At 48.6% G+C, this 18,240-nt stretch overlaps 1 protein-coding gene across 1 annotated transcript in view; it reads right to left on the reverse strand.

Annotated features, from left to right (window-relative positions):
* Positions 1-7,483: 7,483 nt before the first annotated feature.
* Positions 7,484-18,240, reverse strand: part of FOXA3 (forkhead box A3) — a 28,667-nt gene continuing 17,910 nt past the window's right edge. Inside the window, exon 2 of the mRNA XM_035119173.3 lies at positions 7,484-10,287. Within this exon, the coding sequence (XP_034975064.3) occupies positions 9,100-10,287 (1,188 nt within the window). The 3' untranslated portion in view covers positions 7,484-9,099. The remainder of the gene's footprint in view (positions 10,288-18,240) is intronic.

Below are 18,240 nucleotides of genomic sequence, written 5' to 3' on the forward strand. Positions count from 1 at the left end.
TCCCACCAGGCAGCCAGCTAGCCCCACCCCCGGCTCTTGCGCCCCTGTAAGAGGCACCCGGCAGGCAGGCAGAAAGGCGTCCGGTGCTGCCGACTCTCCCGGCCGCTCCAGTTGCCAAGCTCTGGCCGTCGCAGCCCTGCAGAACCTCCCAAGCGGTGCCAACCCCGACAGAGGGAGAAGGGCGCGCGTGCTTGCGCGTTTCCATCCTCCTCCTGCCAGCCGGGGGTGATTTCTAGGGGATCCTTTTTCCAGCCCGGCTGGAAGGAGGCGGGTGGCCTGGGACGACGCCCCGCAGCTCCCTGCCTGCTCTAGCCGGGCAGGGCCGGATCAGCCGGCACAGAAGGTCCCTTTTTCCCCTCCTGCAGCCCCGGCGGTGTTGTTTTTTCCAGGAATGTGCGGAATCGCGCTGCGTCCGGCCCAGCCGGCGGACGCACGCACCCGCGCGCACACTGGCTCCATTCAGGCCGCCAGCCGGGAAAGGGAGCAGCCCCACCGCGGGCCTGGCTGGCACCCCTTGCCCAGCCCAGCCCCGCCCCTGGAAGTGGCACTGCCGCGGGGGCCTGGAAGGCAGAAGGAGAGAAAGGGATTTGGGATGGGTGGCTAAGCAGGTCGGAGGAGGGAAGAGCGCGCGCACGTTTGGCACTTGCGAGATTTTGCGCTTTAGGGAGCGTTCACACGCGCGCCTACGATTCTTACAACAGCCCTGCAAAGTAGGCAGGCGTTGTTATCGCCCTTTAGGGGAAGAAACCCCCTGCAAGTAGAAAGCTAGCATTAAAAAGAGAGCAGGCAGGGGGTCAGACCCTCTCTTCCTGGCATGCTAGCCCCCCCCCTCCCCCGCAGAAGTAAGAGTGTTGCTGAGCATGGGAAAAATCATTTCCCCTCCTGTCTCCACTGAGCAGCAGCACAGGCCAGCCGTGTGTATCTGAGGTTATGGGGAGATTAAAAGGTCTGGACCCTGAGGAAATATTGAACCCTGACACTTCTCTCTTTAGAAACTCTGTGCATTGATGTGTTAAAATAGGGCCGGCTAAACCAGATTGAACCAGATTGAAACCGGTTTGGAGAAACGCAGTATTTTGTATGAAATGACAGGGTGGATACCGGATACATACGGACTACCGATAATGTTTCGCAGACACCATTTCCCAAATTGGCAGAGGGATCAGAGCAAACAGGAGCGTGTACACAGCCTAAAACTTGGATAAGTAATAGATTTGAATGTACATGTCTGGAGGCTGTTTTTCAGTGTCAAAACCTATTCCTTGGGTGTGTGGTATGGATAGGACACGGACACCAGCCTTTGCCAACCTAATAGCAGTTGTTTTGGACTACAACTCCCATCGGTCGTGGCAACCAGCATGGCTATGCTGGCTTGGAGGGGACTAAGGGGCACTGAAGTTATAGAATCATAGAATTGTAGAGTTCATAAGGCCACCCAGTCCATTCCTGCAATGCAGGAATCTTTATTTGCCCAACATGGGCCTTGAACCCACAACCCTGAGATTAAGAGGCTCGCGCTGTACCGACTGAGCTACCCAAAACATCTGGAGGGCGCCAGGTTGGCGAAGTCTGATGTGCAGAGTGATGCCTTTCCTTGCTCAACCAATCCTTGCATTTGGCAGTTGGGGAAAAGTTCTTTTGGCCCACGCGGGGAAATTCTCATTTTGGGATTTAAGCAGATTGGATGAAGAGAGCGAATTAGAAAGCGGGGAATAGACGAGAAAGCATCGCACAAATGTGTTATTAGATTTACATTAGGTGGAAAGTATTTGTGAAACAAGGGCAGGGAGAAAGGAAATAAGAGGCGTAAGAGAATGATGTGGTTCTGTCCAGGTAGAACTTTAGGGCAGAAGTCAAGGGCCCCTATCTGCAGTCCAGAATGTGCAGAAGTAGCCCCAAATGATGCAAAGTTTTGAAGTGGGTGAGGTAATCCACATTATCATCTATTCTAAAGAGTAGGGAAGTCATAAGACCATTGGGTCCAAAGGGTAAAATTACCTAACTGCTGCCGCTGACCCTCTCACCAGCCAACCCAGTGGTTTTACAAACTTTGTTGCTTCAAGACAATCCTATGCACATTGACTTATCTGCCGGGGAACCTTGAGTTAGGGGAAGGGATGTAGTGGGGGTGGGGGTGGGGGTGGGGGTAGGCCATCTGCTTTGAATGCAGAAGATGCCAGGTCTGCTCCTCTGCACTTCCAGGCAGGGCTTGGGCAGAACCCGGGCAGAAATCCTGGACGGCTGAGTTGCTGCCTGTCCGTGTAGAAGATGATGATGATGATAATAATAATAATAATAATAATAATAATAATAATAATATATTTATACCCCGTCCATCTGGCAGGGTTTCCCCAGCCACTCTGGGTGGCGCCAAACAGAAAATTAAAAGCACAATACAATGTCAAACTTCCCTAAACAGGGCTGCCTTCAGATGTCTTCTAAAAGTCAGATAGTTGTTTATTTCCTTGACATCTGATGGGAGGGTGTTTCACAGGACGGGCGCCACTACCGAGAAGCCCTCTGCCTGGTTCCCTGTAGCCTCATTTCTCGCAGCAAGGGAACCGCCAGAAGGCCCTCGGACTTGGATCTCAGTGTCCAGGCTGAACGATGGTGGTGGAGACGTTTCTTCAGGTATACTGGGCCAAGGCCATTTAGGGCTTTAAAGGTCAGCACCAACACTTTGAGTTGTGCTCAGAAATGTACTGGGAGCCAATGTAGGTCTTTCAGGACCTGTGTTATATGGTCTCGGTGGCCACTCCCAGGCAGTGGCGGAGCTTCATGCTCCGGCACCGGGGGGGGGGCGGAGAGCAGGCGGGGCGGGGCTGGCGCATGTCCTGGGGCGGAGCGCGCTGCCCGCATGGGCGTGGTGCATGTTCTGAGGGCGGGGACAGCTGCGATGGCGCCCTACCGGGATCACGCTGCTGGGGGCGGCACGCTCCCATCGCCCCCCTCTTCCTACGCCCCTGCTCCCAGTCACTAGTCTAGCTGCCGCATTCTGGATTAGTTGCAGTTTCTGGGTCACTTTCAAAGGTAGCACCACTGCGCTAGATAGACCAGTGCTTACTGGAGAAAGGGCTCATTCACACTGCGAGCCCTGAGGCTTCCAGAGAGTGCCAAGCTGAGGAACACCTGCATTTGGGATCAATGTCTTCTGGGGCGCAGCCTCAACGAATGAACGCTTAACTCCAGCCCCACAAGAACATGCAGTTTGCTGCTTCTCTGCCTCCCCAGATTACAGGGGAAGGGAAGCTGTTTCTCAGGAACTCTCATCTGCTCCCCCCTAAAAAAAAGCTTCTGAGGACCTCTGGTGTCCTTGAGGCTAGATTTGTAAACCGCTGACTGATGGAGAGGGATTTGATAGTATGCGTTGCTGTGCAGAATGCCGCGAACAGATGTTGTGGGGTGGCAAGTGCGTTCCAAAAGGGGTGGAGAATTTGGGTGGGTCCATGAATTTATGGGCTGCAGCGTTCCAGAGAAAGGGGTTAGTTTTCCATCCCCCCTTTCGGTGAGGCCTTCCTGGCTGGCCGGATTGATGAGAGGGGATGAGACAACCATGTAGCCCTCCTGCAAAAAAAATCATTTTAACAGTGATCTTCATCATGTCCCAGGGGAATTTGGAATTTTAGTGACCTGGGTCCCGCTGGGAGAGAAGCTGACTGGGTTTGCAAGACGTGCATGCTTAGGACACGTCCCCTTGTGGTGTGCGCTTGGCCACGTGGCTCTTGTATGACCCTGGCGCCTGGGTGTTGGGGCTTTGGCCGGTTAATGATTAATCTGCACTGCAAGGGCAGTAGGAGGTGGGATTTGAAGACCTGGATTCTTCCCCCACCATCACCATGCCAGAGGATAAGTGTGGGCACTGTATTTGAGGAGTAAACAAACCCAGGGGTCATGGACCACTGTGGGTGCGTGGCAGTGGTGGAGGATAAAGGTTGGGGCAGTGGCCTGCAGGGATAGTGTGATTAATTTAACGAAGGTTGCAATTAGAGCGAGCTGTATTCCCTCTGCCACTTCCTCCCCCCCCCCGAAATCTTGCTCCTCTTCATCAGAATTTGTGAGGAATCTCAGGTACTCCTAAACATGTCATGCTTCTAGGTTTTTAAGACCGATCCCTTGTCTGAATCACCATTCCACTCTTGAATTCTAAAGTTAGGCCTCTTTTGCTCAACTCGCCTGCAGATTTCAGGACGTTAGATGATCTAAACCAGGCATGTCCAACAGGTAGATCGTGATCTACCGGTAGATCATTGGATGACTGCAGTAGATCATTGGCTCCCCCCAAAGAAGCTGAACAACTGTGGCTCCCCTAAGAAAAGCTCAACATTTTACCTCCTCCCTGAAAAAACTCAACAACTTTGACCTGAACCCTCCCCCAAAAATCGGTTTTCCTCCTTCCTAAAAAAAGTTCAACAACTTTGACCTGAACCCCAAAAAGGGGGGTAGATCACTGCCAGTTTTTAGCTCTGTGAGTAGATTGCAGTCTCTTGGAAGTTGGCCACCCCTGATCTAAGCTATCCACAGATTCATGACTGGCAAAGTTTAATCTCCCCTTTCACAAGAACTCCCCCTTTCACAAGAGTTGCAGAGGAGCTCTGATCCCACCTGGCAAAACAGAGGGCTTATGTAGATGTGTGCACAGAGGAGCCAGCTTGTGTTGCAAAGAGCTTTCCTTTTGTCTGGCAAATTCAGATCTCCTTGACTGCGGATGGCATTGCTTAGCACAGGGGTTCCCAACAAAATTTTCTCGAGGACCCCTCATCGAGCCGCTATTGTGACAAGGACCCCCATTAATTCCTAATCCTAAAATTAAAAAGTGAGAGCCAAATTAAGAGTCTTTTTATATTTTATATTTATACGTTTTTTACAGTTACAACAGAGTACTCCATCAGTATACAGTTAATTTTAATTTTCAGTTCTTAATGAGATGAACCACTTTTTAACCAACGGTCCATTTTTAACTACGCGAACTGTAGCTTCCGCGAAAAACAACGCTTTGTTTACAAACACTACTGTCTTGCAAAGAGGCAGCGCGCGCCAGCGAGCAGGGAGGGGAATGGGGAAGACAGGGTACCTGCGCAGTAGCGCACAAATGAAGCCGACGCACGCAAAGCATCTTGGGGAGGTGAGCGTTAGTAGAATGCGCGCGCTGCCTCTTTGCAAAACAGTAGTGTTTGTAAAGCGCCACCTAACGGGCATACAGCAGAACTACTGCCTCTATCTAATTCTAGTTTTGCGCTAGACTCTGCTCATGCAGGAAGCAGCCAAAACAAAAAATCTGTTATCATACGAAATATATTTAATATATTTTTTTATTCTAATAGTATCTTGTGGACCCCTCTGGCATAGCTCGCGGACCCCTGAGGGTCCGCGGACCACCTGTTGGGAACCACTGGCTTAGCACACATCAAAGAAGGGGACACTTTCCAGAAATGCAGGGAAGCCTGGGGATAGGGGTGTCATTTCAGATCCAAGGACTGGCAGGGGAGGCAGCAACGTTTAATGGCCTACTCTCTTGCAAAAGGCTTGCCTTTTACCGTATGTTAGCTTATTGTGGGTTTTGTATTCCTCAAAATATCTGTAGTAATATCAACAATCCAGGTCACTCTTATTTTAAGCAAAGGGGTACTTGTCCCTTCAGCATCCCTACGGAGTACACAGGCCCACTGGAATTATTTATAAAAAGGCACCATCTAGCAACCTTCCTCAATCTAATGCCCTCCAGATGTTTTGGACTACAACTCCCATCAGCTGCGGCTTATTGGAAGCATGCATGTGTCCACTTTGCCTTGCTAAGACAAGGTTTGGTTTAGCATGGTTTAATGGTGAAGCTGTGATGTTTATGAAAGGCGAGAGACAGAAACCCAACAGCCTAACATCTCCTCAACTCATTCTTGGCTATGTAGAAATAAAAAGGAAGGGGCTTGGTGATCGTTGGTGGAAAAATAAAATGGAAGGAGCAAGGCACCATTGCGACTCCATCTTAGGTCCCTTAGTTCCTTCCAGTTTCTCTGGAAAGTCAAATAAGAAGCCTGAGGGGAGCCGTGAGAGATAGGATGTGTGACCAAGGAAGGACCTTAATGTGCCACTTTCTGCTACTGTATTCCCTTTCCTTGAAGGCTCCTTAATTTGGGGCCTTAATGTGCTCGTTTCTGGGGCGATGATTTTTCCCTCATGGCTAACAAACGCTACAGGTGATCTCCCTGCCATTTTGAATCTTGTGGAGCTCTTCGTGAAAGGAGGGCCGAATCCAGACCACTGTGGTGGGAAAACAGTAATGGCAGGGAGATTTAAAAAAAACCAAACCAAAGTGTACCATAACATTTTATTGACCCAGTGTGTTTCAGATTAAAATTCCACAGAGCACAATGCTCCAGAGCACTCGGCTTTCTAAGCGCCCCTGAAGAAGAATGTATTTCAGCACATGTTGGACAAAACAAAAACAAAAAAAAACTTTTATTCTCGTGCACCCTTGTGATTTCATCTCCTGCCATATCTTTCTCTCAAACTGCCAAAATAGGCTTGTGAATGAACAGCCAGGGTGGCAATGGGGCCTGGCAAGCTGTGTTGTCGGCCGGCCACTTCAAAATGGCTTCCCTTTTGCTATTGGCAGGGGCTGCTAGGCCAAAACAAAGGTTCAGCTTCCTTAGAGTTAATGACATGGTTGGCTTGTGCCGGCTGAGGCAAATATTCCCCAGACAGATGTCAATCTTGCCCGTTAGTTGGTTCCTTTAAGGAAAGTGGCCCATCTCTATGGAACTCCCATTAGAAACCAGGTGGGCACCATCCCTGCCGAGTTTCAGGTGCCAGGCTAAAAACAGCTGGATTTCAGGAGCCCTTTGTAACCAGAAATGCTGTTCTTGAGTGTTTCAGTCCGTTTTAAGTTTTGTATATTGCAATTTTTTTTTGGGGGGGGAGCTGCTTTGAGACCCAGATGTGGTGAAAAATGGGGTAGAACTTTTAATAAATAAACACCTGAGGTGGGCCAGATTTGGGGTTGGCCATATGTCCTCTTTTTTTCCAGGACATGCGTACCGTTTGATGGTTGGGTTTCAGTAGTTGCCCTGCGAATCTAGGAAGCTGAATGGGGTTAGAGAGGAGAAGTATAAAAAAGATGGTGCAGATTTTGCAAAGCGTTAAACTCAGGAGGCAGGAGCTGTTGTGCCATTGGGCCGACTTATTTAATCAGGCTATATACTGTTATACCTAAGAACGGCAAGAGCCATTCAACCCTGGAATGGTCTCCCTTGGGAGGTTGTGGTCACTCCCCCCTCGGAGGTTTTTAAGCAGAGTTTGGGCGGCCATCTGCCACGGATGCTTTAGCTGCATTGCGGGGGTGGACTACAGGGCCTCTGGGGGTCCCTTCCAATTCTATGATCTAGCCCTGTTCGCACAAGCGTGTGGTTTCCTTGGCACTTTGAAGTAAGCTGTGTCTCTTTGCAGGCATTCGAAGGATGAGAAAGGACTACAAAGGGAGATAACGATATGGAGATACAAGCCAAGGTTTATTGGTAGTGATACCGATTCAATTCAAAAAAATAGGTAAGTTCCATTGTCAGCAATGTAACTTCACTGTGCCTATTCCCCCCCCCCTTTATTCTGGGTTACACTCTTTTTTTGTTGTTGTTAATTGTACACTGTGATTGGGCAGCCGTTTCCAAATCGTTTTTGCAAAAAGAGATCTCATTGAGTATCTGGGCTTGATAGTGGCGGTTGATTTTTATTTTATTTTTTAAGTTTATGCCCACTGTTTCTGCTCTGCAGAGGTGGTGGTTGTGCAGAAGGGTTTGTAGCTCAATGATACAGCATTGGCCTTGCATGCATAATTTTTTTTTTAAAAGGCCCAGATTTAACCCCTGGGATGTCCGGGTGGGGCTGTGGGAGAAGCCTGTCCCAAATCTTGAAGAAGTGCTGTCAGTCTGTGTTAGGCGAATAGTGAGCTGGGCCTGACGAAGGCAGCTTCACTCCTACCCACCCTCAGCCCTGGAAGATCGGGAGAAGTATGCGTTAAAAAATAAATAAATATTTTCGAGGTCTTAAGTACTGGGAGCCAGGAGTCTTTTGTTGCTTGTGCCACCAGATCAGAATTATAAATTCCTTGCTAGTGGTGGGATGGCGTGTGGGGGATGGACGGACGGACCCTGAATACCGTTTTGCTTTAATTATCATTAATACCAAAAAGAAAAGGAGAGACAAACACACTTGAAACAAACACCCCCTTGAATTGTCTCTAAAGTATGATATATTAAATCAGCTCTTACCCTTTTTCCCAACAGAAAGCACAAATATTTAAATATATAAAGCCACTTTTCCTTTTTTTTCTTTAAAAAAAAAGAAGAAGATAGATGTGAACTATATTTTCCCTGCTCCTCTTCAGGCTGAGGCCTAAATTGTCTTTGGGGTAACCAAACCCGTGTGTGTGTGTGTGTAACAATGGAGTCCTGCCATGTATCATTCTGACCTAAACGGGTGGGTTTGAGAATCTCAAGACAAGAGTTCAACTGTTGACTGTAACATCTGCGTTGAGACAGGAAAGTCCAATGTTCTGGGCCAAGGGATGGTTCCCCAGCTAGCAAATTTCCGTTTCTCTGCCCCTTTTCATGTATTCCTGAACACCCATCCAAGCTCCACTCCTGGAGATATATCAGACATCTGTAGTCACTGTAAAATTCAGAGTGGGGTCCACCATTTTGAGGTGGTGGGGATTTGCCATGGGTGTGAACCCATGCTGAAGTATAGATGAGTCCATCCAGGGCCTTTATCACCCAACTGGCCATTGGTTGGTGGCCGCAAGGTGTGTGAGCTTGTTCATCCTTGCTTTTCCCTGGTCATGATGGGCAAGTGAGTCCATTGACATGGAAGGCCGTCAAAGGAGCTCTTGACCACTATGAGGCAATTTCGGTTTTGAGGTCTGGAAAGCGTAATGATTCGTCAAGAGAGTCTAGTAGGCCAAGTCTCTGGTTGCTTTCTCCGTCCCACGGGCCATGATGCGATTGGATGGCGGTGGGAGAGAACATCTCGTGGATGGTCTTGCTGGTGATGGCGGCACGAGGCAGAGCTTCTCTTGTTCCTTTGGCCCCCTCCTGTCTTGCAACGACAACCTTACGAGGCGTTGAGCAAGGAGCGGCTGTACAGGCTCTGATAATAGGAGCCGGTCTCGCTGAGCGAAGTAGATGCCTCGTAGGGGTGTTTGCTTTCCACCGAGTGTGGGGAGCTGTAGCCACTGTAGGCCATGGCTTGCTCGTAGGACTTCAGGTCAATCTTGTGGTTCTGCTCCGTGGACATCAAGTTGGTGATGGAAAAGGGATGGTTGAAGTTGAACTGAGGGTCCATTTTGAGGTCGCTCGGGAGATCCAGGTTGGTAATCGAGGTGGCAAAGTAGTGGCTATTCATGGACTGGGAGATGGGGGCTGGGGAGGCCTCGGAAACGGGGGGTGAGCCCTGACCCCCGGAACAATCGAGTTGCACCAAACCCCTTTGCTCCTCGGAGCCATGGGAGGTGTCTGAGTGGCCCGACTCTGCTCCTTCCGAGCCCGTGTTGGGGCTCTGGCCTTCTTGAAGACCCTCGGGAATCTTGGACGCCTGCTCTTGGGAGTTGGAGCCTTTGGAGTTCGGCTTCTTGGCCTTGTCCTCGATTTTGAAACGCTTCTGCCTCCTCAGGTAACAGCCATTCTCAAACATGTTGCCCGAATTTGGGTGGAGGGCCCAGTAGGAGCCTTTGCCGGGCTTGTCCGGGGAACGGGCCACCTTGACGAAGCAATCGTTGAAGGAGAGGGAGTGGCGGATGGAGTTCTGCCAGCGCTGCTGGTTTTCGCGGTAGTAAGGGAAGAGGTCCATGATCCACTGGTAGATCTCGTTGAGGGTCAGCATCTTGCTCGGGGCCTGCTGAATCGCCATGGTGATGAGGGAGATGTAGGAATAGGGAGGCTTAGCATGGGTCAGCGTGCGCCGGTACGACTTGTTGATCTCCTTGGGCCTGTTCATGCTTGACGGTGAGTAGCTTAGCGGGGCCATGGACTGGCCGACATTTTGGTAAGGTGACAGAGAATTGAGTGTGGGGGCCTGAGCTCCCAGCTGAGTCAATACTGGGCTGACGGGAGATGCCACTGATGGGAGGCCCATCGAACTGGTGGCGTTGGTCAGTCCAGTGAGAGAAGGGCTACTCAATCCGCTGTTTGGATAAGGCATGTTCATGGAGCTGGGGGAAGTGAGGGGGTTCAGCGTCACGTAGGAATTAATTGAGTTCATAGGCCCCAAGCTGGACGTCATCGTGCTCACCGAAGGAAACACCTGTGGGAGACAAAAGGAGATGGTTACAGGAGAGACAGAGCATTCCCCAGGGAGACAAATGGCAAAGAAATGGTCCAACATTTCTGAAGAAGTGTGCCTGCACACGAAAGCTCATACCAATGTCAAACTTAGTTGGTCTCTAAGGTGCTACTGGAAGGATTTTTTTTATATTTTGTTTGGTCCAACATTTAACGCTTTTGATAGTTACACAGCAGGCAGAAATCAAGAGGTAGAGCTTTTCCCGCCACTGAAGTACAGTAAAAGCAGGCAGCTGCACCTGTTGAATTTATCTTGTGCCACAGATGAAAAGGTGTTGATGACGGAACAACTGCTTGCCCAAAGAATGGAGCGAAAAGACCATTTTATGCTAGGAAGTATAAAAGGAAAAGGGTCCACTTGCACCACTGGCACAAGTTATAAGAGAAAGGGGGACATTTCCTCACAGAGAAGCACACAAAGGGAGGGACTGAAACCTCTCCCTTTCCTTGCTCTACTAGGGGAAAATATACAGATGGGCTACAAATAGAAGGAAGATCTGCCACTAGGCTTGCCACTGAAATTTTGCGGAAAGGAAAATATGAGGTGCACTTGAGAGTTCCCAGGTGATACATCCCTGGTTAGTAACATCTCACAGGGAACAGAGAGTAGAAAATGCCCTCTCAGAAAGTTTGAGCTGCCATTGCTGAAGCTTTCCTCCATTTCAGATGAGGTGGGCTGGTGGTCCATGAGCCCCCAGGGGCGCCATCTTTGTTTACCAGTCCTTTATTTGCTCAAAGCCACTGAACCAGATGCTTCAAGGCAGCGAAGCAGCACCTGCTATTTACTTAAGATAGGGACTTAATTGGCAAAACTATTGATCCTCTAGGATAAGTAAGGATCTGCTGCCAAGGGATGGGCGATACCAAGCAATACAGTTTGGTGCCACAGTCCTCACTGGCCATATGCCTGTCGTCTGTTGCTGTGGGTGACGGGGGCCATAAAATTTGTTCATGGAGCCTGTTCTGAAGGCCTTGAAAGGCAGCAGGAAGACATCAGTGGACCTGGATGGGTTTTTGTGTAAGAAAGGAGGCCTGCCTGAAAAAAGTTAGAGTGTTGGGTTTGGTTGGTAGGAAACCCAGATTTAAATCCCAGTTGAACCAAGAATTTCACTGAGTCAAAAAGGGAAGGGCCACTGCTCATTTGATATCTAAGAATCCAAAGGGGCTCTTGGTCTATCAGTGCCAACCTTTGAGAAGCAGCAGAGAAGAGACTCCTTAAAAACAAAAATCCAGTCTCCTTTATAGCGACGGTGACAGGGCGCTTAGCATTTAAAAAGTGTTTTTTAGGTAGCAATCCTTACAACAGGCCTGTAAGGTAGTTCATTGTTAATATAGATGACCAAGGGAGGGGTGGGGCTGAGAGACAATTGAGTTTTTCCACATTTGAGCATTATTTGGCCATTTGTCCACTCCCCACCCCATTCAAATTAGATTGGAATCGTCTCCACCCACATGTATCTGAATTGTATGCAAAAGCACCCCGGTTGCGCAGTTATATATTTGCTTGTGTTGCTTTCTGGTTTTGTGCAAACCTGAGGGATGGATAGACAAACAAACAAACAAACAACCCCTCCCTCCCCGGTTCGGGACTCAGGGCACACCATAACATAAATAGTTATGAGTACGACTGGGGGGTGGGGAAATGAACGCATTGAGGAAGTAGCAGGCATGGAAAGGAGAGTGGCAGAAAGCGAGGGTTGCTCCTCTGTCGCCCCCAAACATGGACACAAATCGCCTGCAACCCTGAACGGAGCAGTTTGCAGCCCGGTTTTGCTCAGCTTATCGGATCATCCCCTCAATCAGGGAACCTGAATTTATTATAGAAGGAAAGCATGGAGGTGGCTGCTGCTGGGGGGCGGGGGGGGCGGTAACATCATGTGGACTATGCAAATTCAATGAGAAGCAGACATTAAACTCCGGTATGGACAAGCCTGGTATGGCTTGCCTAAGGTCCACCTAGTTAGCCGAGGTGAGATTTGAACTGGGGATTTTCCTGTCTGGCGCTACACTGTGCAGACTTGTTCCGCCTTCCATTTCTTGGAATAAAGCAATCCACCCAAATGTTTGTCTAACAGCCTTCTGCAACCTGTTTTATTGCTCCACCCTCACAGTTATGGGTGGTGGAGCAGGCGGGCTGTTGCATTGGTTCACCGCCCTTAGAAAATGGTTATGTGGGGTGTGGGTGGGTGTTGCTGAATGTGGGGCAGGAAACGCCCCCCCCCAGCTTGAGGGGCGTTCTAGGAGAGGCAGGTGGAAGAGCCTTCCTTCCCCCACTAGCCAAGATTGAGCTGGCATAAATGCTCTCTGGACAACGGCCCTTGCTGATTCACTTGTAATTTGTAGGGCTGGTTGTTTCTCTATACTGCCCCATCATTCCCAGTCTGATCTGGGGGAAGAGATAGAGCCACTATTTGTTCTCGTAAATGCTCCTTGTGTGTGACTTTAGGACCAGGGAGGGTCAGAAATGTCCTCTTCTGTTGAAGAAGAAGAAGAAGAAGAAGAAGAAGAAGAAGAAGAAGAAGAAGAAGAAGAAGAAGAAGAAGAAGAAGAAGATATTATTTATACCTGGCCCATCTGGCTGGGTTTCCCCAGCCACTCTGGGCGGCTTCCAACAGAAAAATAGAATAAAATAATCGGTTAAACATTAAAAGCCTCCCTAAACAGGGCTGCCTTCAGGTGTCTTCTAAAAATCTGGTAGCTGTTTTTCTCTTTGACATCTGATGGGAGGGCGTTCCACAGGGCGGGCGCCACTACCGAGAAGGCCCTCTGCCTGGTTCCCTGCAACTCGGCTTCTCGCAACAAGGGAACCGCCAGAAGGCCCTCGGTGCTGGACCTCAGTGTCCGGGCAGAACGATGGGGCTGGAGATGCTCCTTCAGTTATATTGGACCGAGGCCATTTAGTCTTTAAAGGTCAGCACCAACACTTTGAATTGTGCTCGGAAACGTACTGGGAGCCAATGTAGATCTTTCAAGACTGGTGTTATGTGGTCTTGGCGGCAGCTCCCAGTCACCAGTCTAGTTACTCTTCTGTTGCCAACATTATGCTCCCAGTCTACAGATTCTCACATGCAACTGCATGCAACCTTACATGAAAATCTGCACATTTCTGTTTTGAAGCTAACTGTGGATCAATGGTTTCTGCTAACCATTGTTTCCACTAAGGGGTTGTTCAAAATTGGTCTGGAAACTGTGGTTTGGGCTAACAGAAATGGCAGTATAGATGGAGCAATAATCATAATTAGTTCTGGTTTGAAGATGGGACAGAAAAATGCAAGGAATCCCCCCCCCCTAAATGCAATGCTACTTAAGTTTCCAAAGCAACAGCTAACTGTTTTGCAGGAAATGTAGTTTGGAAAATGTTCCTAAGACGTACAACACCATGCTTAGATATGTTCAAGAAACACAACACACTGCCAATCGAACGTGAATACTTTGGGTCAAGGTATATGTAAAGTAAGAGACCTTGGAAGAACGTCTGGCCAGAGGAGCAAAAACTGTGACTGATTTCAGAACGGGGCAATTGATTCCAGAATTTCAGAGTAACTTATTTCAGAACAGAGCTGGATGTATGCACAGATATATGCAGTTAATGGTAGGATACATTTTAATTTGGAATTTGGGGCTGTGTGGCCTTGTGCCTATAATTTATCTTCCTTCTGAAATATCAGAAATGCTATTATTATTATTAGTAGTAGTAGTAGTAGTGTCTTGGGGCTCTTGTGAACTTGCACAGGAAGTCTAAGGGCTCTTTGGTGTGGCAGTTTGAAAATGTAATCCAGTATTCTCACCGTGGCCAACCAGATAAACGCCCATGAGGGAAACCCCCCAGCAGGATCGGTGCACAAGAACAACTCTTTCCTCCTGTGCCTTCCAGCAACTGAGATTCAGAATCATACATTGAACAAGGTTGATAGCCATTTTATCCTCATTTATTTTATCCTCAATGAATTTGACTAATCCTCTTTAAAAAACCATCCGAACTTGTCTGCTATCACTACCTCTTGTGGGAGCAATTCCATTGTTTAACTGCATGAAAAAGTACTTTCTTTTATCTGTCCTGAATCTTCCGACATTCGGCTTCATCGGAGTTCTAGCGTTATGAGAGAGGGAGAAAAAGTTTCTCTACAAAAAGTGGTTCCCATTTAGCTAATTACTGAGGAACCCCCTATTTTTCAAAAGCCCACTCACAGGACCCCCTACCTTTGAAAAAATTGATAATTGTACAGTACTAGGTTTAGGTAGGTAGCCGTGTTGGTCTGATGCAGTCAAAATATTGTATATAAAAAAAATAAAAAGTTGTCCAGTAGCACCTTAGAGACCAACTAAGTTTGTTCTTGGTATAAGCTTTCGTGTGCATTACCCTCTGCATCTATTTTTTTTTTTTGAACAAAATGTGGGGTAGCCCCTAATAAGCAAAGGATTCTAGGTATACTTAAAAACAAGACCAGGGCTAAGAGATACCTGTTTTTCAACATCATGATGTATCAGCAGCTAAACATCTTGATGTTCTGAAACTGGAGGTCAGGCGTGGGGATGAAGGAAGGAGCAGTCATGAAGGTTGGGCGGGTGGGAAGAGGAGAGGAAACGGAGTCACCTCCACAGCATGGTTTGAGTGGGAGGGGATGGGGATGGGAGGGTAGGCCTGGGCGATAGATCAATACCTTGGTTGTTGAACAGCTTGGCTCCTGAACAAATTGGCTCCTGAACACCGCAAACCCGGAAGTAAGTGTTCCGGTTTGCGAACGTTTTTGGGAAGCCGAACGGCTGACGCGGCTTCCAATTGAGTGCAGGAAGCTCCTGCAGCCAATCGGAAGCCGCACCTTGGTTTTCGAACAGTTCCGGGAGTCGAAAGGTACCACTGTATATTGCCCAGGGCTGGTATGAGGGGCAAACCGCGATGGCGGCTTCACTCAGTGGTATATTGCTGGTGAAAATGAGTGGAAAACAAGCTGCAGCGAGGACAGTGGTGGTTCGACATTGTGATATACCGCCACACCACGGTGTTTAGCTGGCGGTCTGCCCTGTTCTCTGCTAAGGAGCGGGGAAGGCAGCACCACCTCACAATTGGCTGCCCTGGTCTCCCTCGGCATGAGGGGAGGCAGATCAGATCAGCAGCGTTATCGGCGGAGATCATCATGCAATATCCGCAGTGCCTTGAAATCGGTTGCTCTGCCCTCCCTCGCGCGAGAAGTGATATAGGGTTAAAATTGTTATTGTGGGGTGATTTCGAAACTGATTTTGGGCCAGCATATTAAAAAATCACACAGCGCTAAAGCAGACCTTAAAATTTGCGCTATTACCATGTAAAAATGACAAAAATTTAGTTTTCTCAGGGTCCACATTATGTTGTCCTCATCAAATTGCTGCCCTGTATACTTTTTTTTACTCACTTAATCCAGATTTGCCTACTGTTTCCACCTTTAAATTATGAGGTTATCCAAAGATACAGGAAATCAGGATTAAATGGGGAAGCAGGCCAGCATTTTGATGGCGACGTTGCCGTGCAGACGATATGCAAAACTTGAGTGCGTGAGCGATCCCAGGCATATATCCATAGGGGCGTGCCTGCAGGCGCCAGCGTGTTTGCCAGTACTTCCTATCACACCCACAAAAGATCTCAATAAATACCTCCTCAAATATCCACAGTGCACAAGAGACGTGTCTGCCCTTCCTGCTCAGTTGAAATTTGCCTTGGCTCGTCCTCTCCTACGTTGAACAGGCCCTATTAAACATCCCCACATTTCATACTGGGTGCCAGGTTGGTGGGCCCTGCGTGCTGGGTTGCCACCCAGTAGCTTGGGTGCCCAGGTGGCACAAGCAGCAAAACTTTAGTGTGTGGAGGATTCCCAGACCATCTTCTCCTTGAACATGTAGCTGCCGACTCTCTTTCTTAATAATTTGACCCTAAGGTAAAGGTAAAGGGACCCCTGACCATTAGGTCCAGTCGTGACCGACTCTGGGGTTGCGCGCTCATCTCGCATTATTGGCCGAGGGAGCCGGCGTATAGCTTCCAGGTCATGTGGCCAGCATGACAAAGCTGCTTCTGGCAAACCAGAGCAGCACATGGAAACGCTGTTTACCTTCCCGCTGTAGCGGTTCCTATTTATCTACTTGCATTTTGACGTGCTTTCGAACTGCTAGGTAGGCAGGAGCTGGGACCAAGCAATGGGAGCTCACCCCGTCACAGGGATTCGAACCGCCGACCTTCTGATCAGCAAGCCCTAGGCTCAGTGGTTTAACCCACAGCGCCACCTGGGTCCCTAATTTGACCCTATTTGAAAGAAAATCAGTGCGTTCATTTGGGGGAATTGGGGCATCTTATGGAGTATTCATATACTGCTGTTCTTCTAATGTTATTTTCTGATGTCTTGTGCTCTTTTATTGTTACTGTGGTACCTCGGGTTACAAACATTTCGGGTTACAGACTCCGCTAACCCGGAAGTAGTACCTCGGGTTAAGAACTTTACCTCAGGATGAGAACAGAAATTGCACAGCAGCGGCAGCGGGAGGCCCCATTAGCTAAAGTGGTACCTCAGGTTAAGAACGGTTTCAGGTTAAGAACGGACCTCCGGAACAAATTAAGTTCATAACCAGAGGTATTTGAATTTTTTTGTCATTGCATTTTGCTATTGTGTCCCTCGCCGAGGCTAGATCCCCTGAAAGGCCACGGGATAGAAATCTGTAAAAAAGCCAATGGCAACTCCACGTGAAGTCATGGGATTGAGAGAGAGCTTGCTTCCGTTATTTAGCGTGCAGTAAAACAGCACTTCACGAGCTTCCAGATTGGCATGCAAATGTTTGCAATGTCCACACACAAACGTCATTGTCCCATATTCCCTCCACCATTAAATCCGGAGCAACCCTTTCTGGGCGGAAATCCAATAATAAAAGAAAGAAAGAAATCTGGTGTCAACAGCTGACCCGCACTATCTGAACAACCCATTTACAATATGAAGTCCCCACCTGGAAGCACCGTTCGCCCTGCTGAGCTAGTTCTGAGCTAGACACCAAAGGTATGATTCAGTATAAGCCAAAACCACGCATTAGTTTGTTTTTCCATCACTGGAACTCCTAGCACAACAATGCGGGGAGGGGTGATTTGGGGGAGGAGGTTCCAAAGCTTTTTCCGATCACAGAAGACCAGTATATCATGTCGTTTGACTCTAAGGCATTCGCAACGACAGCTCCGGTCGACACAAGTTTGGCTCAGCCCTCACCAGCCTGGGGCAATCCAGATGTTTTGGACTATAACTCGCAGCTGTGCTGGCTGGGGCTGGTGGGAGTTGTAGTCCTAAACATCTGCAGGTTGACAGGCTGGCAAAGGCTGCTTTTAGATGGCCTCCTACCTGACATTTCCTCCTGCATCTGCTTTAGACCTGCCTTGGGTGTGTCTGCCTGTAATTTTTTTTTCCTGAGCCAAACATTGTAAACCCTTTTCAGAAAGAGCGAAGGAGATTAGCCCGCTCCCAACCAAGGTTGCCTTCCTATTGTTTCTGAGAAGGCAAATGGCTTTTGAACCTTCTTTCATTATCTTGGATTAGAGAGAGAGCTATTTCAGGGCCGTCCAGCAACGCCTCTTCACGTGGTTGGGATTTTATTAACCAGGTGTTCCTGCGGTCCAGTAGGAAATTTCCTTCTCCTCGCTTGCCCTGACTCCCCAGAATGGGCGCAATCCATCACTGGGCAGGATTCATCGGAAGGCATAGAATATATGCCATAAAAAATGGCACACAAGTGGCATTTTGACACAGTGTGTTCGTTCACATGGTGCTTGCAGATGCAAAGTGCGCCAGACAAATGAGCGTTTGTAAATAAGTGGGAAGGACACATGCTTTCATGGTATGTTTACAAATACACGACGCCCCACACTTTCATTGTGTTTACCATTATAGATACCATTATGTATGCAGCAAAC

This window comes from Zootoca vivipara, chromosome 6 (genome assembly GCF_965207765.1).
Source record: "Zootoca vivipara chromosome 6, rZooViv2.hap1.1, whole genome shotgun sequence".
Lineage (NCBI taxonomy): Eukaryota > Metazoa > Chordata > Lepidosauria > Squamata > Lacertidae > Zootoca > Zootoca vivipara.